Source organism: Erythrolamprus reginae, chromosome 1 (assembly GCF_031021105.1).
Source record: "Erythrolamprus reginae isolate rEryReg1 chromosome 1, rEryReg1.hap1, whole genome shotgun sequence".
NCBI classification, from domain to species: domain Eukaryota; kingdom Metazoa; phylum Chordata; class Lepidosauria; order Squamata; family Dipsadidae; genus Erythrolamprus; species Erythrolamprus reginae.
In genome coordinates, this window is record NC_091950.1 from 364,485,947 (window position 1) to 364,502,943 (window position 16,997).

General features: G+C 35.7%; 1 protein-coding gene across 1 annotated transcript in view; it reads right to left on the minus strand.

Moving 5' to 3' along the window:
- Window positions 1-1,441: 1,441 nt before the first annotated feature.
- PROX1 (prospero homeobox 1) overlaps window positions 1,442-16,997 on the minus strand; it is a 75,821-nt gene continuing 60,265 nt past the window's right edge. The window contains exon 6 of the mRNA XM_070734428.1: window positions 1,442-9,435. Coding sequence (XP_070590529.1) covers window positions 9,250-9,435 — 186 coding nt within the window. The 3' untranslated portion in view covers window positions 1,442-9,249. The remainder of the gene's footprint in view (window positions 9,436-16,997) is intronic.

Below are 16,997 nucleotides of genomic sequence, written 5' to 3' on the forward strand. Positions count from 1 at the left end.
GGCATACAAATCTAAATAATTAATTAATTAATTAATTAATAAACCCTGTGCATACAACTGACTTCCTCTAGGTAGTACTACAGGGGAATGGAGCCATTCTCCACAACATAGTAGTGAAATAGTCTGTGCATATGAACTCCCCATTGCTCTCCCTGGTGATGGTTCTAGCAACCAGGAGGTAAAAACCTTATTGTAATTGGCATTCAGTGTAGCACAAGGCACCATTCTCTCAGGCAAGCACTACTCTTGTTTTATTTCACCTTTGTAATGCAGGTTTACTGATCTCTTCCCCCCCCCCCAACAATCAGCTAAACTAGTGCTTAAAAAGAGGTTTAGTCTCCAAAAGTGTGCTAAATATATCTGTGTATATGCATATATGTATGTACTGTGTTTTCCCGAAAGTAAGATCCTGTCTTATATATTTTGAACCCTGAAATAAGTGCTTGGCCTTATTTTGGGGGAGGCCTTTTTATTTTGGGGCATATGGAGCAACATGGGCAGTGAAGGGCTACAAAACTTTTACTACCACACTGTGGGCGTGGCTTATGCAGGATGCCCTGCATTGTCTTTCAACATCTTTCAGTGTAAATTGGGTGCTCTGGGGTGGAACTCCATTTTCACTATCCTGCTGCACCCCGCCCCCATCCAGGCAGCAGCCCACCCCTGAACATGGGTCTCCTCTTGCTGTCTTACCTGATCTCCCTAACCCTAACCAGAGGAAATGATGGGGAATAGCTGAACACGCTTTTAAATATTTTCAGGGAGAGCTTATTTTGGGGAAGGGCTTATTTTTGGAGGACATCTGATTTTTTGGGGGGGATGTCTTATTTTGGGGAAAACATGGCATGTGTGCATGTTAGCATGTAAGAAAATCTACCCAGCTACACTGGATCCATGGGATAGTTTATGATTCATAACCTACAAAACCCTGATCATAGGGAAACCAAGGAGACTTCCCATGGGACAGGCATCATTATTAACCATGATTTCATGTGTTATTTTAAAAGTCCCCTGCAAATAACAAACAATTGATCAGAACCTCCTGTGAAGGTAGGGAGGCAGACAGAAACAGTCAAAGATTAAAATTTTTCATCAAAGTAAGTCTACATTTTGTTTATTCAAGCCTGCTGAAGAAACTACAAATAGAAGACTCTCTACATTCTTATAAACCACGCTTTATCAATTGGCCTCACGCACAATAATTCATAAAGAACACATTCTATTTGAAGGCTTTTGAACATCAAATGTGCTCAATTTTATATTGGATTTAATATGAAAATTCAGTGACGGGCTCCAGAAGTAATCTGCAAAGTGCCTTGGAGCATGTGTAATTACAAATTTAGTCCCTTTCTTCAGCTTTTAATTCTGCTCCAACTTTTGAGTAGCTTCACATTGGTATCTCATAAGAAAGAATTTTAGTAAGAATATAAGCCAGGAGCAATGAGCTTGTAATTTATATTTTATTTTGCACAAGCTTGCATATATACTGCACATACATTCAATTTAGAGAAGATGGAAGGCACACAAGGCAATTGAACTACTGTATCCTTTAAGTGGTACAAAGCAAAAAGGTAAAGATCTGGAGAGTATACAAAAGCTTAAAACACACACACACAAAAGAGTTTCCCCCCAACTCCTCCTCCCCCAAAAAACATGTTTTCCTGATTTCTTTTTCAATTTAGTAGCTGCCAAGCTAGAATTGTAAGTTTTTCAGTCAATTGTCTACTGCACCTTTTTTCCCTCCATACAGATAGGGGAGTCTTCATGTTTATCACATCATCAATTAATATTACAGTACATCCTTGGCAATATAAAATTGTACACCATCAAATAAATTAGGATAAATTAAACCAATAAATTATGTGAAGTCTTCAGAACAATAGACAACAACAAACCACCCCCCCACAGTTGAAATTGCCTCTATCTAAATAATAAACTTAAAAATAATCCAAAAATTGAATTCATTAATTCAGTTATTGTACTAACTTCAAATTAAAGGGTTTTTATTACAAAAGAACTTTGATAATGCTATTTACAACATATTGCTAAATAATATAAAGGCAGTGTTTTGTAACTTTTGTAACTATATACATATGAGAAGTAGCTGGGTTATGCCTTAACCTTTGATTCTTCCAGTTTATAAAATTACAGTATTTCTCTGATACTTGAGTTTGAAATAATATGAATATCTTCCTGATAAAAATGTATACGTGTGTTTACATTTTTAAAATAAATTCTACAGTATTGTATTAATGCCTTAACAAAATCTCGAGTAGAAAGACTGGGAACAAAATTTAAACTTGGCATCTTATCTATATTTTACCATATAATTCTTGGATATCTTTGCTGTCTGAGTAGAGAAAGTAACTGAAGATTTTGCACTTTTCATAATTTGAAACAGAGTTAGCCCTAAGAAGATTCAAAGGTTAAATGACAGTTTACATCCCAGGTCAAACTCTTAATATTTTCAATGGTTTATAACCAACAAAACTGTATTTCCTTCAACAGAACATTTAAGTGCAATATAGTAACTGTTTACTAATATAAACCAGTTACATTAATTAAGGGGAGCTTTTTAAAAACAATGTTTATTAAAATTTCCAAACACAGAATACATATCCAAAAGAAGTCTTTGCACTAAAAACACCAATAATTACTATATAATACACATGACAAATAGAAGAGGATTTAAAAAAAATTACTTCTCATGTACAATGCTCCTTTGAGGGGATTTGCAAACCACTTTTATATATATATATATATATAATTATTTATTTATATATATTTTATATATATATATATTTATATCTTTCAGTTCTGCTGGTGAAAGTCCTATATTTAAAGCACAAAATCTTTACTTTTACTTTTCACGTAATAGTAACCTGTGGAGGAAGGAATCCATTGCCAATAAATTACATTGTGCACATAGAAAGAAATTCTGTAATGTTATGGAAAGTGGATCACTTTTCTCCTGATGAGAGAAATCTATCTTTAAAAAGTATTGAGCTGGTTTTAAAGAATGCTTTCAACTATCTATGCAGTTACTGCAGCAATTCCTATAAATTTAACATATGTTCTCAGAATGTAGTTATTAAAATCATATGCCTTTTGTTCACGAAGAGCCCTCCAGCTGAATATATACATTGCTTTATAAAAATTCCCCTTGGCTATCGATGTTCACCCACATACTCGGTACAGTAACAATGATTCTGCAAACTTAAAACACTTTAAATTAAATAATACTCAGAGGCACAAAGCAAACCTCAAGAATATATGGGTGAACACTTCCTTAAATAATTATTACATCCTAATATCTTTCACTTATGGAAAATCATTTAATGTGAAGCGTTCCCATTACACAACCAGAGATACAGTAAGAATTAAGTGTTTTATAGCTTCAAATAGAACATTCTTCTCACAAAGCATAACAAATGTTTAAAATAGGTTCTTAATCTACACTGGAAAAATGTAAGCATTTCACTTCACACGCTTATTGTGTGTATAAGTATATATACATATATATGTGTGTGTGTATTATATATATATAATTATACACACACATACATACATACATACATACATACATACATACATATATGTGTGTGTGTGTGTGTGTATGTATGTATATGCAGGTATATTTATGGCTATATATGTATGTATATGTATACACATATATATAATACATATGAAATATACTCCTATACTACTGTTTGTTAGGCTAAGAAAACACAAGATCTGCACCACTGTTACAAAAAATTGGCTTTTACAAGAATTTTTCAAAATTGAATGCTGCTCAAACTATTGAGGAAAAATAATTTGCTTTATCAAACTGTTCTAAAAATTATCTTCTTCAAAAACTTATTCTTCTGCTTTTGTTTTTAATTTCCTTTAAAAAGACACAAAATGTGCATAGCTATCAACATTGTGTTAAACAGCTGGAAAAACGTGGAGAGAAAACCAGTGTTTATTGCATCTGGGGAATTGTGTGAAGGAAGGAAGGTCCAAACATATGAAAATTGTAAGCCACAGAAGGCACAAGAATAATTGTAAAGGGAGAATAACTGGTAATTTGAAGGTTTTGTTTTATCTAATCCTTCCGCTGGTGCATTTAAGGTCTAGGCACACACTATAAGCTCCAGTTTCTGTAGTAGGAAAAATAGAGAAAGGGGAGAAAAATGAATGTCAGCACAGAATTTCCAGGTCTTTTAAGAAAAAATGTTTTAAATCAATTTCTCTCTGTCAATTTCTTTTTCCTATATTAAAGGTACCTTCTGTCTTTTCTAACCCAATCCCATCCAGTTTTGCTAACAAAAAAGGGGAGAGGAATGGGGTTGATGGTATAAGTACAGGGACATCCACAGGTATGGTCAAGAAAGGCAAAATAGTGGTCTTAATGGTGTGATCAAAGCTCCACTCATTTTCCCCCCCCTGTTTGTTACATTGTACTTAAACAAGCAGAGATTTGACTATACATGGCAGCCATCTTTTATTTTTTAGTCTAGTGTCTAGTCAATTCAAAATGGACAGTTTGAATAATTACTATTGCTGGACATGTTTTGCTGTAGTGTCCTGACTTTAGAAGTTGATCAAGGAAAGCCTGGCTACAAAATGAACAGTAATCAGGTGCAGCATTATCAAAAATTAAGAGTACTCATGCAAATAAATAAATCCAAGTCAGATTCATTTGAAATGAGGTGACCACAATTCTCTCTCAAAAATTCATAGGAGATATACTGTATTTAGAAAAAAATAGATTATAGGGCTTTGCTTCATAGAATTGTTAGTCTGAATGCTTCCAAATTCCAAATCAATAAAGCTATCCTCTTGTTTTCTCCCTTTCTTCTTTTTAAATGGACAAGAGACATAGTACAACAATTTCAGCAACTTGTGTTGCTCCAGTGTCTCAGGACAGCAACAAAACCTATGGCATGAGGTGATCATTTTATTCTTTAAATATGGAATTTTTAAAAAATCATTGGGAGGATGAAAAAAATAGAACAAAAATCCTTAAAATAGAACAAAAATTGATATTTCACACTCAATCTGATGTGTTTGGGAAGGCACAAAGGCAACACAACTAACACAATGAAATTACAATTAAACAACCAGGGAATAATAAGGTAATTTTTTTAAAAAAAATGCAAATTAAGATCTGCTTGGTTCTCTCCCCAACTCTGTGAGCGTTTTGAAGCCTTACTCGCTTTCCTTTTTCCATAAGCTATATTTCGAATAAATAAATGGCATAAATTTTAAGAGTTCAATGAATCACATTTCATTACAAGACAAACAGTGCTAAAGTTTACAGCACTAATGTTACCAACAATGTAAAGCCTTCAGAATGGTGTCTAAGAAATTAAGTATGGGTAAGTTTGGTCATGGCCAAGGGGATAATGTAGGAAGATAATAAAGTGAACTTCTGGAGGATTTCGTGCTGTTTTGAATATGGAGGGAGCTGAAGAGCTTTCTATAATAATGTGAGGACAATGTCTCCCTTTCAAGCCTTCTGTACCTTTCCCTAAATCTTTAGCAGAAGCAACTTCTTTCAAAATGAGACAATAAACGGATATAATCATAACAATCATCCCCATTTTTAAAAAGGTTGGAGTGGCTCCAGATGGGTTGAAATAGCAACTCCCAGAAGGGTAGATCTGTTTTCCCATCATCTTTTTTCTTTGTAAACTACTTCTGGAAATTTAGTTTGATTTGATTCTAATTATGAAGTTTCTTGTATTTTTCAGGGACAAGGAATGTTTTTTAAAAACATATTAGTTAACTAACATTTGGGATCTCAAACTATGTTTCAATAATGATTTAATATCCTACTTAATAACTGGTTTTAAACCAGTTCTTTAGGTCAGATATATTGGGGAGCGCACTAAAATAAAAGTATCAAAAGTAATGTTCAAGAAGAAAAGCTATCCCTAGAAGTAATAAACTATGTTTTGTATTATTTTTTAGCTAGAAGTATTACACTATTCCCAGCCTAATGCTGGGAACAATTGAGGGCAAAAGAAGAAGGGTTAGGGTTAGTTATTTAAGCATGAACTTAAATGGACTCCGGGGGATGATAGAGGACAGAAAGGCCTGGAGGAAAGTTGTCCATGGGTTCAAACATGACTTTGCAATTAACATTACATATGAAAAAACCCACTGGACTTTTTCTTTAACATAGTGTGTGCTTTAGTGTCTTTTGCTGGCTTCAGCAAAGCTTTTGCACCAAGAAAACTGCTATTCTGCATATTGAGAACCCCCTGTGTGTTTCTGTCACTAAACAAAGGCCTGTGCCCTCATTTTTTTAAAAAAAAATCAGCAGGTTTTAAGGCTTTTTACTGTCAATTCTTTTCATCTTTTTTGTCTCTCAAGCAATATTTATAAATGAGGCATCATTGCAATGACCAGGTCAGCTTTTTTTTTTATTATCGTAATGTATATGGGGTAAACTTTCACTCTCCAAAGCCAAAATACAATTTATGTTTTGTTTTTCTTTAAAAAACAATTTCAAGAAAGGGAGGAAAAAAGGAGGATCCTCAAGAAAACTATCTGCTAAACTGTAAAAACTGCCACCATGGCCAGTTTGGACTGAATCTGAATCAATTTCCTGTGGGAGACAAGAGATAATGATAAATAATAGTCCAGATAACAATAAATTCTTACTGCATCTGTACAAAAGACACAGAAAACAACAAATACATAGTGCCATAACACATAGGTAATTCTACCAGTTTCCCAAAGTGTGAAAAAAAGAGAGACCTCTGAAGAAAGCATAAAAATATCCAGGGAACATTTTCTTCTTTTTTGAATTAGGCGGATTGTTGCAATTCATTTCAGCTAGATCCATTCCATCCTCATTCCTGCTTTTCAGTGAAAAATCAGCATTGTTTTTGTCATTTTGAGATGAAATTCCACTTTGGATTTCAATCAGCATTCTTGTCCAGAAAATACCAACAAACATATCCAACAAGAAGTAAACATATTCTGTCCTTGCTGAAAATGGCAGCCTTAAAATAAGCTCTTCCCATCAACAGCAAAGAACTTGCTGTGTTGGATATTAGCACGTAAGGGGCTTGCCAGCTCTTGTGTCAACAATTGCTGGTGGAGATCTCAGTATGCAATGAGATTAATATCATAGAAAGCATGGAAACGTTAACAATTTTCAATAGCAGCTCTGCATTCGGCATGTTGAGTTTAGCTTTATTGAAAGTTGCCAAAAGTAGGACTCTTCGTTGCAAAAAAATATCTTGAAAATATCAGAACAACTCTGAAGAGCTCCATTTTGAATATATTTTGCACTGATCTCGCGTTTTGTTTGGCGCAGACTTTTGCTGTCCAACAGAAAGTATTTAATTACTTCTATTCATTGGTTATGAATTATGTAAATTTGAGGAATGAATAAAGTGGCTAGCATTTATTTTCCTAGCCAATAGGACAGAATACAAATTCTGCACAATGTTTAGGTGCAATCCGGTTCTCATGAAGCGTGCTCAAAACTTAGAAAGTTAGTTAACACAGTTAAAGACTTAACTGTATGCAGTTTTCTTCTCCAGAGTTGTGCTTTCAGTATATATTGTGCCTAGTTTATTCCTTTAAACAATATTTTCTATAAAAATGTTTCTATTCAATTTCTAATATATTGAAAGTATTCTTGCACTCTTGAGATGATGCCATTTTTGCCATAGTAATTTGAGAATAAAGCAAACATATCTTACAATGCTTTTCAGATGAAAAAGTAGTTAAACATGTTTCAGGTAAAAATATGAAATATCAAATATATACATCACATAAAGATTTCAGAGAAGAAGGGGAAGAATACATTTGTATCAAATGCTATTTAGAAGATGGCCTAGACCCAACTATTCAATGTTATGAAGTAAAAGGGTGCAATTCAGCCAAAATAAAACATTCATCAATAATCATAGTCATCCTATAAACATATGGTTAGAAATAACTTCTGGACCTTGTCCCCAAATGCATGTGCATGGGATTGTCCCTTTTGAATTCCACAGATTTCAATAGGAAATATTTCCCCATTATTTTAAATAAAATAATTTAAAATGACCAAAGACCATACAGCAGCAACCTTTAAAAAAAAATGTGAAGAGTGAAATGCTATTGTGTTTTGAGGACTGAGCATATTACAGAATTGTATTAGCCAAACTACAAACTATCTTGCCTTCATTTGCTTTGCACAGTATTGCCTTGTTTGAAAGGAGAAAGGGAAACATAGCTAGATAAATATATAGCTGAGGCAAACATCCAAAAATTAGGGCATTCCAACTCTTGAATTTTAGGTTCATCCAGTTCCATCTCCAGTCTATTTTATTTTCTATCCAGTCCCTCTAACCTATGGCAAGCCCAACATGGAACAGAAGACTTTGGAACAGATCCTACTTTCAAATCTGTGGTGCCTTCTGAGAGAATTTGCCTCTACTGTTGTTTTCACAAACTTCCTAACAACAGAAATTGTAGGTAGATAACTCTCCCCAAAACATGACAGTAGGGCACAAGAAGCCTGAACAGAAGCTGCTTGTAGTGGAATAAAAGTGCCAAAGTATGGGCATACATTGTTCTCATAAAAGGAAAGTCATAAAGTTTAGAATAGATGATGTCTTTTGCGCTCAGTTGAGAAAGGAAAAGAGGATTTATATATCTTGTACAGTGTTACACAAAAAGTGCACTTCCTTCATTAAGCAGTTGAAGTAAAAATTTAGAAACCTTATCTGTGAAGGTTAGATTAACCCCCATAGGGTTGAGACCTTTTAATACAAACAAAGGACCATCACCTTCTGTAGGATTTCTGTAGGATAACATCTGGGGGAGGGAGAATCAACCAGGTAATGAGAGATAGAGATAGATAGATAGATAGATAGATAGATAGATAGATAGAGAGAGAGAGAGAGAGAGAGAGAGAGAGAGAGAGAGAGAGAGAGAGAGAGGCTTGTACACACTTCAAATCATTCATCTTCTCAAGGGATAAGCAAAGGGACCAGAAAGGGAAGAAAATGCCCCAATAATGTTTTTTCCCAAAATGTTAAAAGTCACAGGCAAAAGTAAAACAAAAGCTGGAGTTAAAATAATTATACACTTATTACTGACCTAAACTTATAATAAATCACAAGGGATTCTGATCTGATTTCATATATGAAATTAATATAGAAACACATACACACACATTCACACATAGCTTGGGCATAAAAAAGGGAGAGTCTGCTACTTTTTTTTAATACATTCATAAATAGCGGTTGAAAATCTCTACTCATGAAGAAGCTCTTGGAGGCAGTTTGGGGATTTGAAAATCTCAGGAACTTCACTGTCCAGCTTACAGATGACCTTGTATATGGCCTTCTTCCAGGAAGGATCAACATCTTTGCCTGCGATAATGGCATTGAAAAACTCTCGTAATGTGATCTGAGCCACTTCCAGGAATCTCTCTGGAACCTGCTGATACAAGGAGACAATGGCATTAATAAAAGTTTTCAGTTTCAAGTCTCTGGTTCTTCAAAGGAAACTGAGCTAAGTCCTTGCTTTCAAAAGGGAGCTTACATAGCACCTGCATTTTCTAAATGTAGCAGGACTCTATTCTCTTAGGCAAGGCTGTTATATATAGTACAATAACTTTTAAAACATGTGTTAGCTAAGCTTTGTAAAGATGAACTACAGAATGTTAGTATTACGATATGAACATCTGGGTTTAGAGGGTGCTGTTTTTATAAGATATAATTAACAAAGGAGGGAATGAGGGGGAAAGGTGATTGCCTCGAGGTTTGCAGGATAGAAGCTCATATATGAATTCATTATTTATTTTTCTAGGAGCATTAAGCATTAAGCAACTTCTGGTCTTTGTTTCTCTGTGTTCCTGTGATACCAGCTAATGCTAAATGTCAGCAAAAGAAGAGAGCAACTATGCATTGTTTCTGAGAGAACCCAATAAAGCTTTACTCTCAACACCTTGATTACAGAAGTTACCCATTTTCTGGTGATTCCAGTGATTAATTGGTCCCTCTTCAGATCTAAAGCCTTATTAAAATGATTTCATGCATCAAAGGCAGAGGTGGGCTGCTAAAGGGGAATGATCACGTGTGCTCTCTCCCATGGCTTCTGAGTGCTAGCGGAGTCCAGTGCAATTATGCTACTGCACCTGGGCAGGTAGCAAAATTGTGTGCAGACACCCAGGTGCACCAAGGCGAGCACACATTACTGTTCCACCTTAGCAACCCACCACTGAGCACAGGACTCTATTCATGTGACGTCCACGCACCAGGAATAGATACGATACATACAGCCATTTAAAATGTACTTATTCACAACTTCCAGCAGCTCCAATTGGCATGGACAATATATGATGTTTTGAAAATAAGTGATTAAGAACGTTTTGTTTTCATAACATTTCAGGACTGTCCCTTTGGAGAAAAGGAACTTGTTCCAAGAAGACAAGCAAGCTTGAATCATTCATTATCTTATTGTTACCTTCCCATTTAAAAAAGCATGTAGTGAGTGTAGATTGATGGCTGCATCAGTGATTCGCATGTCTGTGAGTAATCACTGGCAATGTAACTTCGAAAGCAAATACCTTTCAGCTGCTTAGGCTGAGTAGTTTCTAAAGCCATTTTTCAACAACATCTTTTTGCAAGAATTCCTCATATTAAGATGCAGCTGAGTGTTAATGTTGGATAGAAGGAAAAATAATTACATCGATATTTTAACAGAACTCATGTTTTGCTTTAAACAGATGAACAAATTTAACTTCTGGCATTTTCATAAAAAGTACCTGGCTAGCAGAAGATTGCCATTGATTCTGGAAAGCTTTTGCCAGAAAAGAAGGACAATATTGATGAGACAGATTGACAGCTTGACCCACATAAAACATTTTGATATATTTGCTCACAGTATGGACTTGAATTTAGCAAAAGCAGTCAATGATCTACTGATCAGTAAATTTAAAAAAAACAAAACACCATCAACCCAATACAAGAAACCTTTATAGAAGAGGGCAATTGCCTCAAACAGTAGAATCCATAAATTGTGTAATTGACATGTTTTTTTTTTTACTAAAGTAGGGAAAAAGAATCAATTAAAATATAAGCTTCAGGAAACAATTTTGCATTTACGATTTCTTCATACATTCCTGTAAAAATGGTAATTTTTTAAAAAATTACAGCTGGAATAGGAAAAAATTCTGAAATGATACAAAAAAAAGAAAATGTGAGGTAGAGGTCAAATAAAAGTCTACTCCTTTGTTACATCAGTTTTAAAAAAGTGCCAGAAGTTTGCTTTTATTTAAAGAGATCAAGTAACTTTTCAGAAAGATCCATGAAAAGATTGATCTCTCCTTCCTCTCACATTGGCTAATAAATCCTTATGCCCTATTGTTGCAAAGGCGTTGGCCCAAATGTTTTGCATCCTACATGGAAAGCTTGAAAATTTAGCTTGTTCTACTGTACACAATGCACTGAAGCTTTCTTACCACTGTACCAGATCAAACACAAGCACTTCACAAATAAGATTTTGCCATGAGGCAGACATGTGATCAGCAGCTACTGAAGTCCACAGAGGTTGCTTGAATACACTCAAAGGTGGAATTTGTACCCAAACACCAGGCACATTTTGCAAAAATAAATTGATTTACAATGCAAAAGAAATAATAAGTGAAAATAGTTAGAAAGGGGATGGAGTCAAAACATAATTTGTTGTCACTGGGGAAAAAAAAACCTTTTAAGCAGTCAACACATTTGTTTTATTTTAATTATATAAATACCAAATCTAATGATATATGATGCTTCTAATTGCTAGAATTATAGAGTTTTTTTCCTAAACGTTGACAGCACATATTACCATTAAACGTTGCACACATTAGACGTGCATCTGAAAGCTTGGGGAAGGTGGGAAGCATTTGCTAAATTTTGTTTTTATATATCTCTTCCTTTGGAACTGTGACATAGGTAAGGAGTAGGGCAAACATATGTCAAGAGTCGTTTTATGGGTGCTATTAAAAAGGCAAGAGATTTTCCTATAAAATACAAAGCTGCCTTTTGTTTCTGTTTATCTAGATATGGACCATCTACTTTCTGGAGTTGTCAAGATTGTAGTTTAATGCCATAATGGTTTTATTTTTGATTTTCTTCAAATGCAATTATTCAGAAGCAGAAGTAGAACTGTTGTAAAATATGGTAAAAATGAAATTATAAAGGAGGAAAGCATGAAAGAATAGCTGAGTGAATTCTCCATATCTCTAGCTGTAGACCTTTAAATGAATTGCTGGGAAACCAGGGTCAAGCAGGTGTGACGGAAACAAATTTGCCAGGCCTTCAGTGCAATTTTTTGTACTGAGGAATAGGAGAGAGGCCAACTTTCCAAAGTCTGATCTTTCTCCAAACATTTTGGACTATGGTTCTGAATATTCCAGTTAACAGAAATAGAGATTATCTCAGACAGTAGTCCATGGAAGGTAGGAATATATAAAGGCAAATTCTGAATTATCCTAATTTCATACAGTATATAAAATTTAAACTTCATAAAATTTCAGAATGTGTTTGTTATTCTTCTCCATCACCAGAGACTTACTGCCTTTTCTTACCCAGCTTGACTTTAAATTAAAATCAGATGGCCTTACTTATCATTAATTTTACATTCAAGAATGTAAATCAACTAGAATTACCTTTGGCAAAATAGGCAGCATAATTAACAACAATAACAATAATAATACTTAATTAATTGGTATTGTGCCAGTCCTTGGGCGTCACCATCCTTTTTTTTAAAAAATGGATTTTTTTTTCCTTCTGAGCATGCGCAGGAGCCAAGTTTCCAGCCATCTTGTTTTCGGCTTAAAAGTTTTTTGGGGGGTGGACTTTTTGCCAATGCGCATGCGCACCCATGCCCACAAGACACAGCCATGTGGCACGGGAGGAAGCAAGCTGGCAGTGAAGTAAGTTAGAAACCTACCCCTGCCAGAAACATCAAAATTATGAGTTGGTTGCCTAGTCATGATTATGTGACTAGGAAGATGCAGTAAGACCAGAACAATGAGGACTTATCATAAGTGTCTCAAAATCTCATAACTCTGAATGGTCCCTGAATAAATGGCCATTAAGCCAGGACTATCTGTAATGCATATCTTTTTTAAAAAAGTGTTTATAAAGCATGTGTTACAAACTTCTATAAACTGACAATACTCCATCTAAGACAAGGGTGTCAAACTCAAGGCCCGAAGGCCAGATCCAGCCTCTTGGGTAGTTAGATCTGTCCTGTGGGGCTGCCCTGGAAACAGCGAATGACTTCTCTGTGGTGCTTCTGCTCCTAAGCTCCGTTTTTGGTTGCCAGGGCCTCCTGCATCCCTCTGCCAGCGAAAATGGAGGCCTTCCCAAGCTCTGTTTTTGCTGGCAGAAGGTTGTAGGAGGCTCTGGCAGCTGAAAATGGAGCTCAGGGGCCTGTTTTGCTGGCAGAGGACTTAGGCCACCACAGGCACCCCCGACACAAGTGACATTGAACTAGCCACACCGCCTGGCCCTCAGAGGTCAAATACATCCCTGATGTGGCCCTCAATGAAATTGAGTTTCACACCCCTGCTCTAAGAGAAAGATCTTAGAGAGTTTCATAAAAGAATATTTCAAGTTTGTGATAGCACCACAGCACAGTCATGGTATGTCATCTGCAAAAGAATAATCCATAACTAGAAAATTCAAAATTGTTTCAAATGTAGTAGTTTTCAGTCTTTTAGTTCTCCAAAGCACACGCAGTGGGACTGCTCTTAAGAAGTGATGGTTCTGAAAGTATATACAGTACAGATGGATATGTTTGAGAGAGAAAGTCCTGGGATTAGAAGAAAAAGAGCTATATTTTATAGTGATAACTAGTAAAGTTAAAGAGAAAAAGGTAAATCAATCTTGAATTCTTAGAAGTAGGTTCAACCTTCATAAATAATATGCTGAAGAGCTTCGCTGAAAACCCTTTTGGACTCGGCATGTCGAAAATTCAGAAAATGTTTAACCTGACTCTGATGGTGTGTTCCATCTCTCCCTCACTGAACAAAAGTGAAACAACTATCTCTTACTATTTCATCTAGGCCAGTGTTTCCCGACCTTGGCAACTTGAAGATATCTGGACTTCAACTCCCAGAATTCCCCAGCTAGCGTTTGCTGGCTGGGGAATTCTGGGAGTTGAAGTCCAAATATCTTCAAGTTGCCAAGGTTGGGAAACACTGATCTAGGCGACCTTGAACAGCAATACTTGGTGGCAGCAACTGAAGCCCGGGCCTTAATTTCAGCTATAGTGCCACGGCTATCACTCAAAATACTGCCTCACATTCCCCCTGCTCACGAGCCTCAGGAAATGATATAATCAGCCTGAGGCCCAGTTCTCCTCAGCATCTGCTATGCCACATATCTTTAGGTTGTGTTCTCTTTCCTTTGAAAGGCCCCTCTGCACAAGGCTTTGAGTTTTGTAGTAGCTTCAGAGAATGATCTTCCATGTGTCTGAAAACCATGTGAAAGTGTGTTCTCTTATGCACAAGCATGTTCTTGTGCGATTTTCACATACTCTGGGGGTTGAACATGAATACACACCAGTTTCATCCAGTGGCAATAGCCTCCAAAAAAATGCACAAGAACAGGCATTCTTGTGAAAATAGTTGTCAGATGTCAAACCCAAATTGTCATGGCATGACACCTTTGACATGTGTGTCAAAGTTTGCCATCACTGACCTATACTGGTACCTCATGTGTAGCCAAAATAAGTGATCACACGTAATGTTCCACTTGTGGTTACAAAAGTTTCCTGCTCTAAGCTATTTCTTTTAATTAAAAATCCAACACATTTGTTCCTGATAGGAAGTCTGACTTATTCCTTTGTATTGCATATTAACATTATGAAGACCCAGATTGTTGGGGGCAATATGGTGAGTCTGTAAACTGCTTAGAAAGGGCTATAAAGCAGTGTGAAGTGGTATATACGTCTAAGTGCTATTGCTATATTAGCCAGATTTAGTTTATAAGCTTCACATCATTGCTATGGGTCCTGTTTATTTTCTTTCTTTTGTTTACTTGCTATCAAAGGCATTTAAAACCTTTGAAGAACCCTTTTCTTTTACCACAAACCATAGGATTGGATGGCATGGGAAGATTGCTAAGTCAGGAGACGTAATGAATGTTGCCCTTCTTTTACAAATTTAGCACTTTTCAATGCTTAATCTAGCAGACTGCCTCCCCTCCCCATTTCATAAGGTTCACGTCATAATTTCTTAAGAGAATGCACATTCTGAGGCAAAGCATCTAATTGTTTAAATGGATGAGTGATTAGAGAGTTAGATGATCTTTTTTTCTCCTAGTGAGCAAATAACCAGTCAGCTGTGCTAATTGTGTGTGTCTGGGGGCAGCTTTTCCCTGATCCTAAGTAAGAATGACCTACTAAGTACATCTTTACACCTATTAGATTGAACATCTCTCCAGCAGAAACATCTGCAGAAACAATGCCTCCGTGGCAAATAAGAGCCCGTCCAGATTTCTTTTTATAGACTCAACAACAATCCCTACTATGAACCCAGAACATTTTCCTAGCATCAGGTGGCTACAGTCAATCAAATAATAATACTTGACATTCATTGGGAAGAAAGACAATGCTGAGAGGAGGAATGAGGTGGTGGACTTCAGATACACAATCTTCTCTCAGAAAGGGGGAAGACAATGTTCCTTGTAAATTAGAATAGCCTGGAAAAAATGGGTTCATGTGCAGATATGGAAGAGAAATAGAAGTGCGTGTGAAAGTATTATTAGAATGGTTTCCTATTGGGGGGGGCATTATAATAAAACAAAGAAAGAACAACTTTTCTGGTGTCTGCTGATAAACATGGTGTGTGCTCCCCATAGCAGTCAAAGATTTAACAACTGCTTATCCTTCAAGGTTCCTTTAATATATGCATCTTCCTGTCAGGAAGGAGGATAGAGATTGGTGGGAAAATCTTGATTCACTTGGTCTAAACTTCCGAAAGTAATCATAATACAGTGTTCCCTCGATTTTCGCGGGTTCGAACTTCACGAAATGTCTATACCACGGTTTTTCAAAAATATTAATTAAAAAATACTTTGCGGGTTTTTTCCCTATACCACGGTTTTTCCCACCTGATGACGTCATATGTCATCGCCAAACTTTCATCTGCATTTAATAATTTTTTAAAAAATAAACTTTAATAAATAAACATGGTGAGTAATAATTTAAATGGTTGCTAAGGGAATGGAAAATTGCAATTTAGGGGTTTAAAGTGTTAAGGGAAGGTTTGTGATACTGTTCATAGCCAAAAATAGTGTATTTACTTCCGCATCTATACTTCGTGGAAATTCGACTTTTGTGGGCAGTCTCAGAACGCTTCCCCCGCGAAAATCGAGGGAACGCTGTATTGTATTCTTGCCACATTTTGTGAACAAACTCAGGTATAGTTTTGACAGAAATTCAGACTAATAAGGGAAAAACTGCTGCTTCATGTGCATAAACAAACATCCTTGTATACAATCAGACTTGGTATCCAGCTAAGATATTATATGCAATCTGTCTATGAATCATGCATAAATGACTCAGAAATAAACTTTGATTACAAATTCATTAGCTGACATTAGAAATGTTGCAAGCAGATAAAGATCTCTCTGACATAATCATTTTTTGTATAGCATTTCAGAATGCTCTAATATTATGACATAAAGTTCACAAACACAACCTATCATAATGCACAACAATTTAAATAAAGTGAATAAAATCATGAAAACTGATAAAACTAATAAAATTAGCTTTATGAACATCAATAAGATACTTTATCAAATTTAGAATTTCATTCTCAGTCAGTCTCTGGGCAGTCTACTACTGCTACTATATTACTATTAGTGCAGTAACAACAGTAGCAGTATTGTATTTATTCAACATGGAACTTTCAAAACCAAAGTCCAGAAAATTTTAAGGAAGGAAGATTTTTCAGATGAGATTAACGCAGTTATAGTACAGTTAAACACATTCAGAAATTT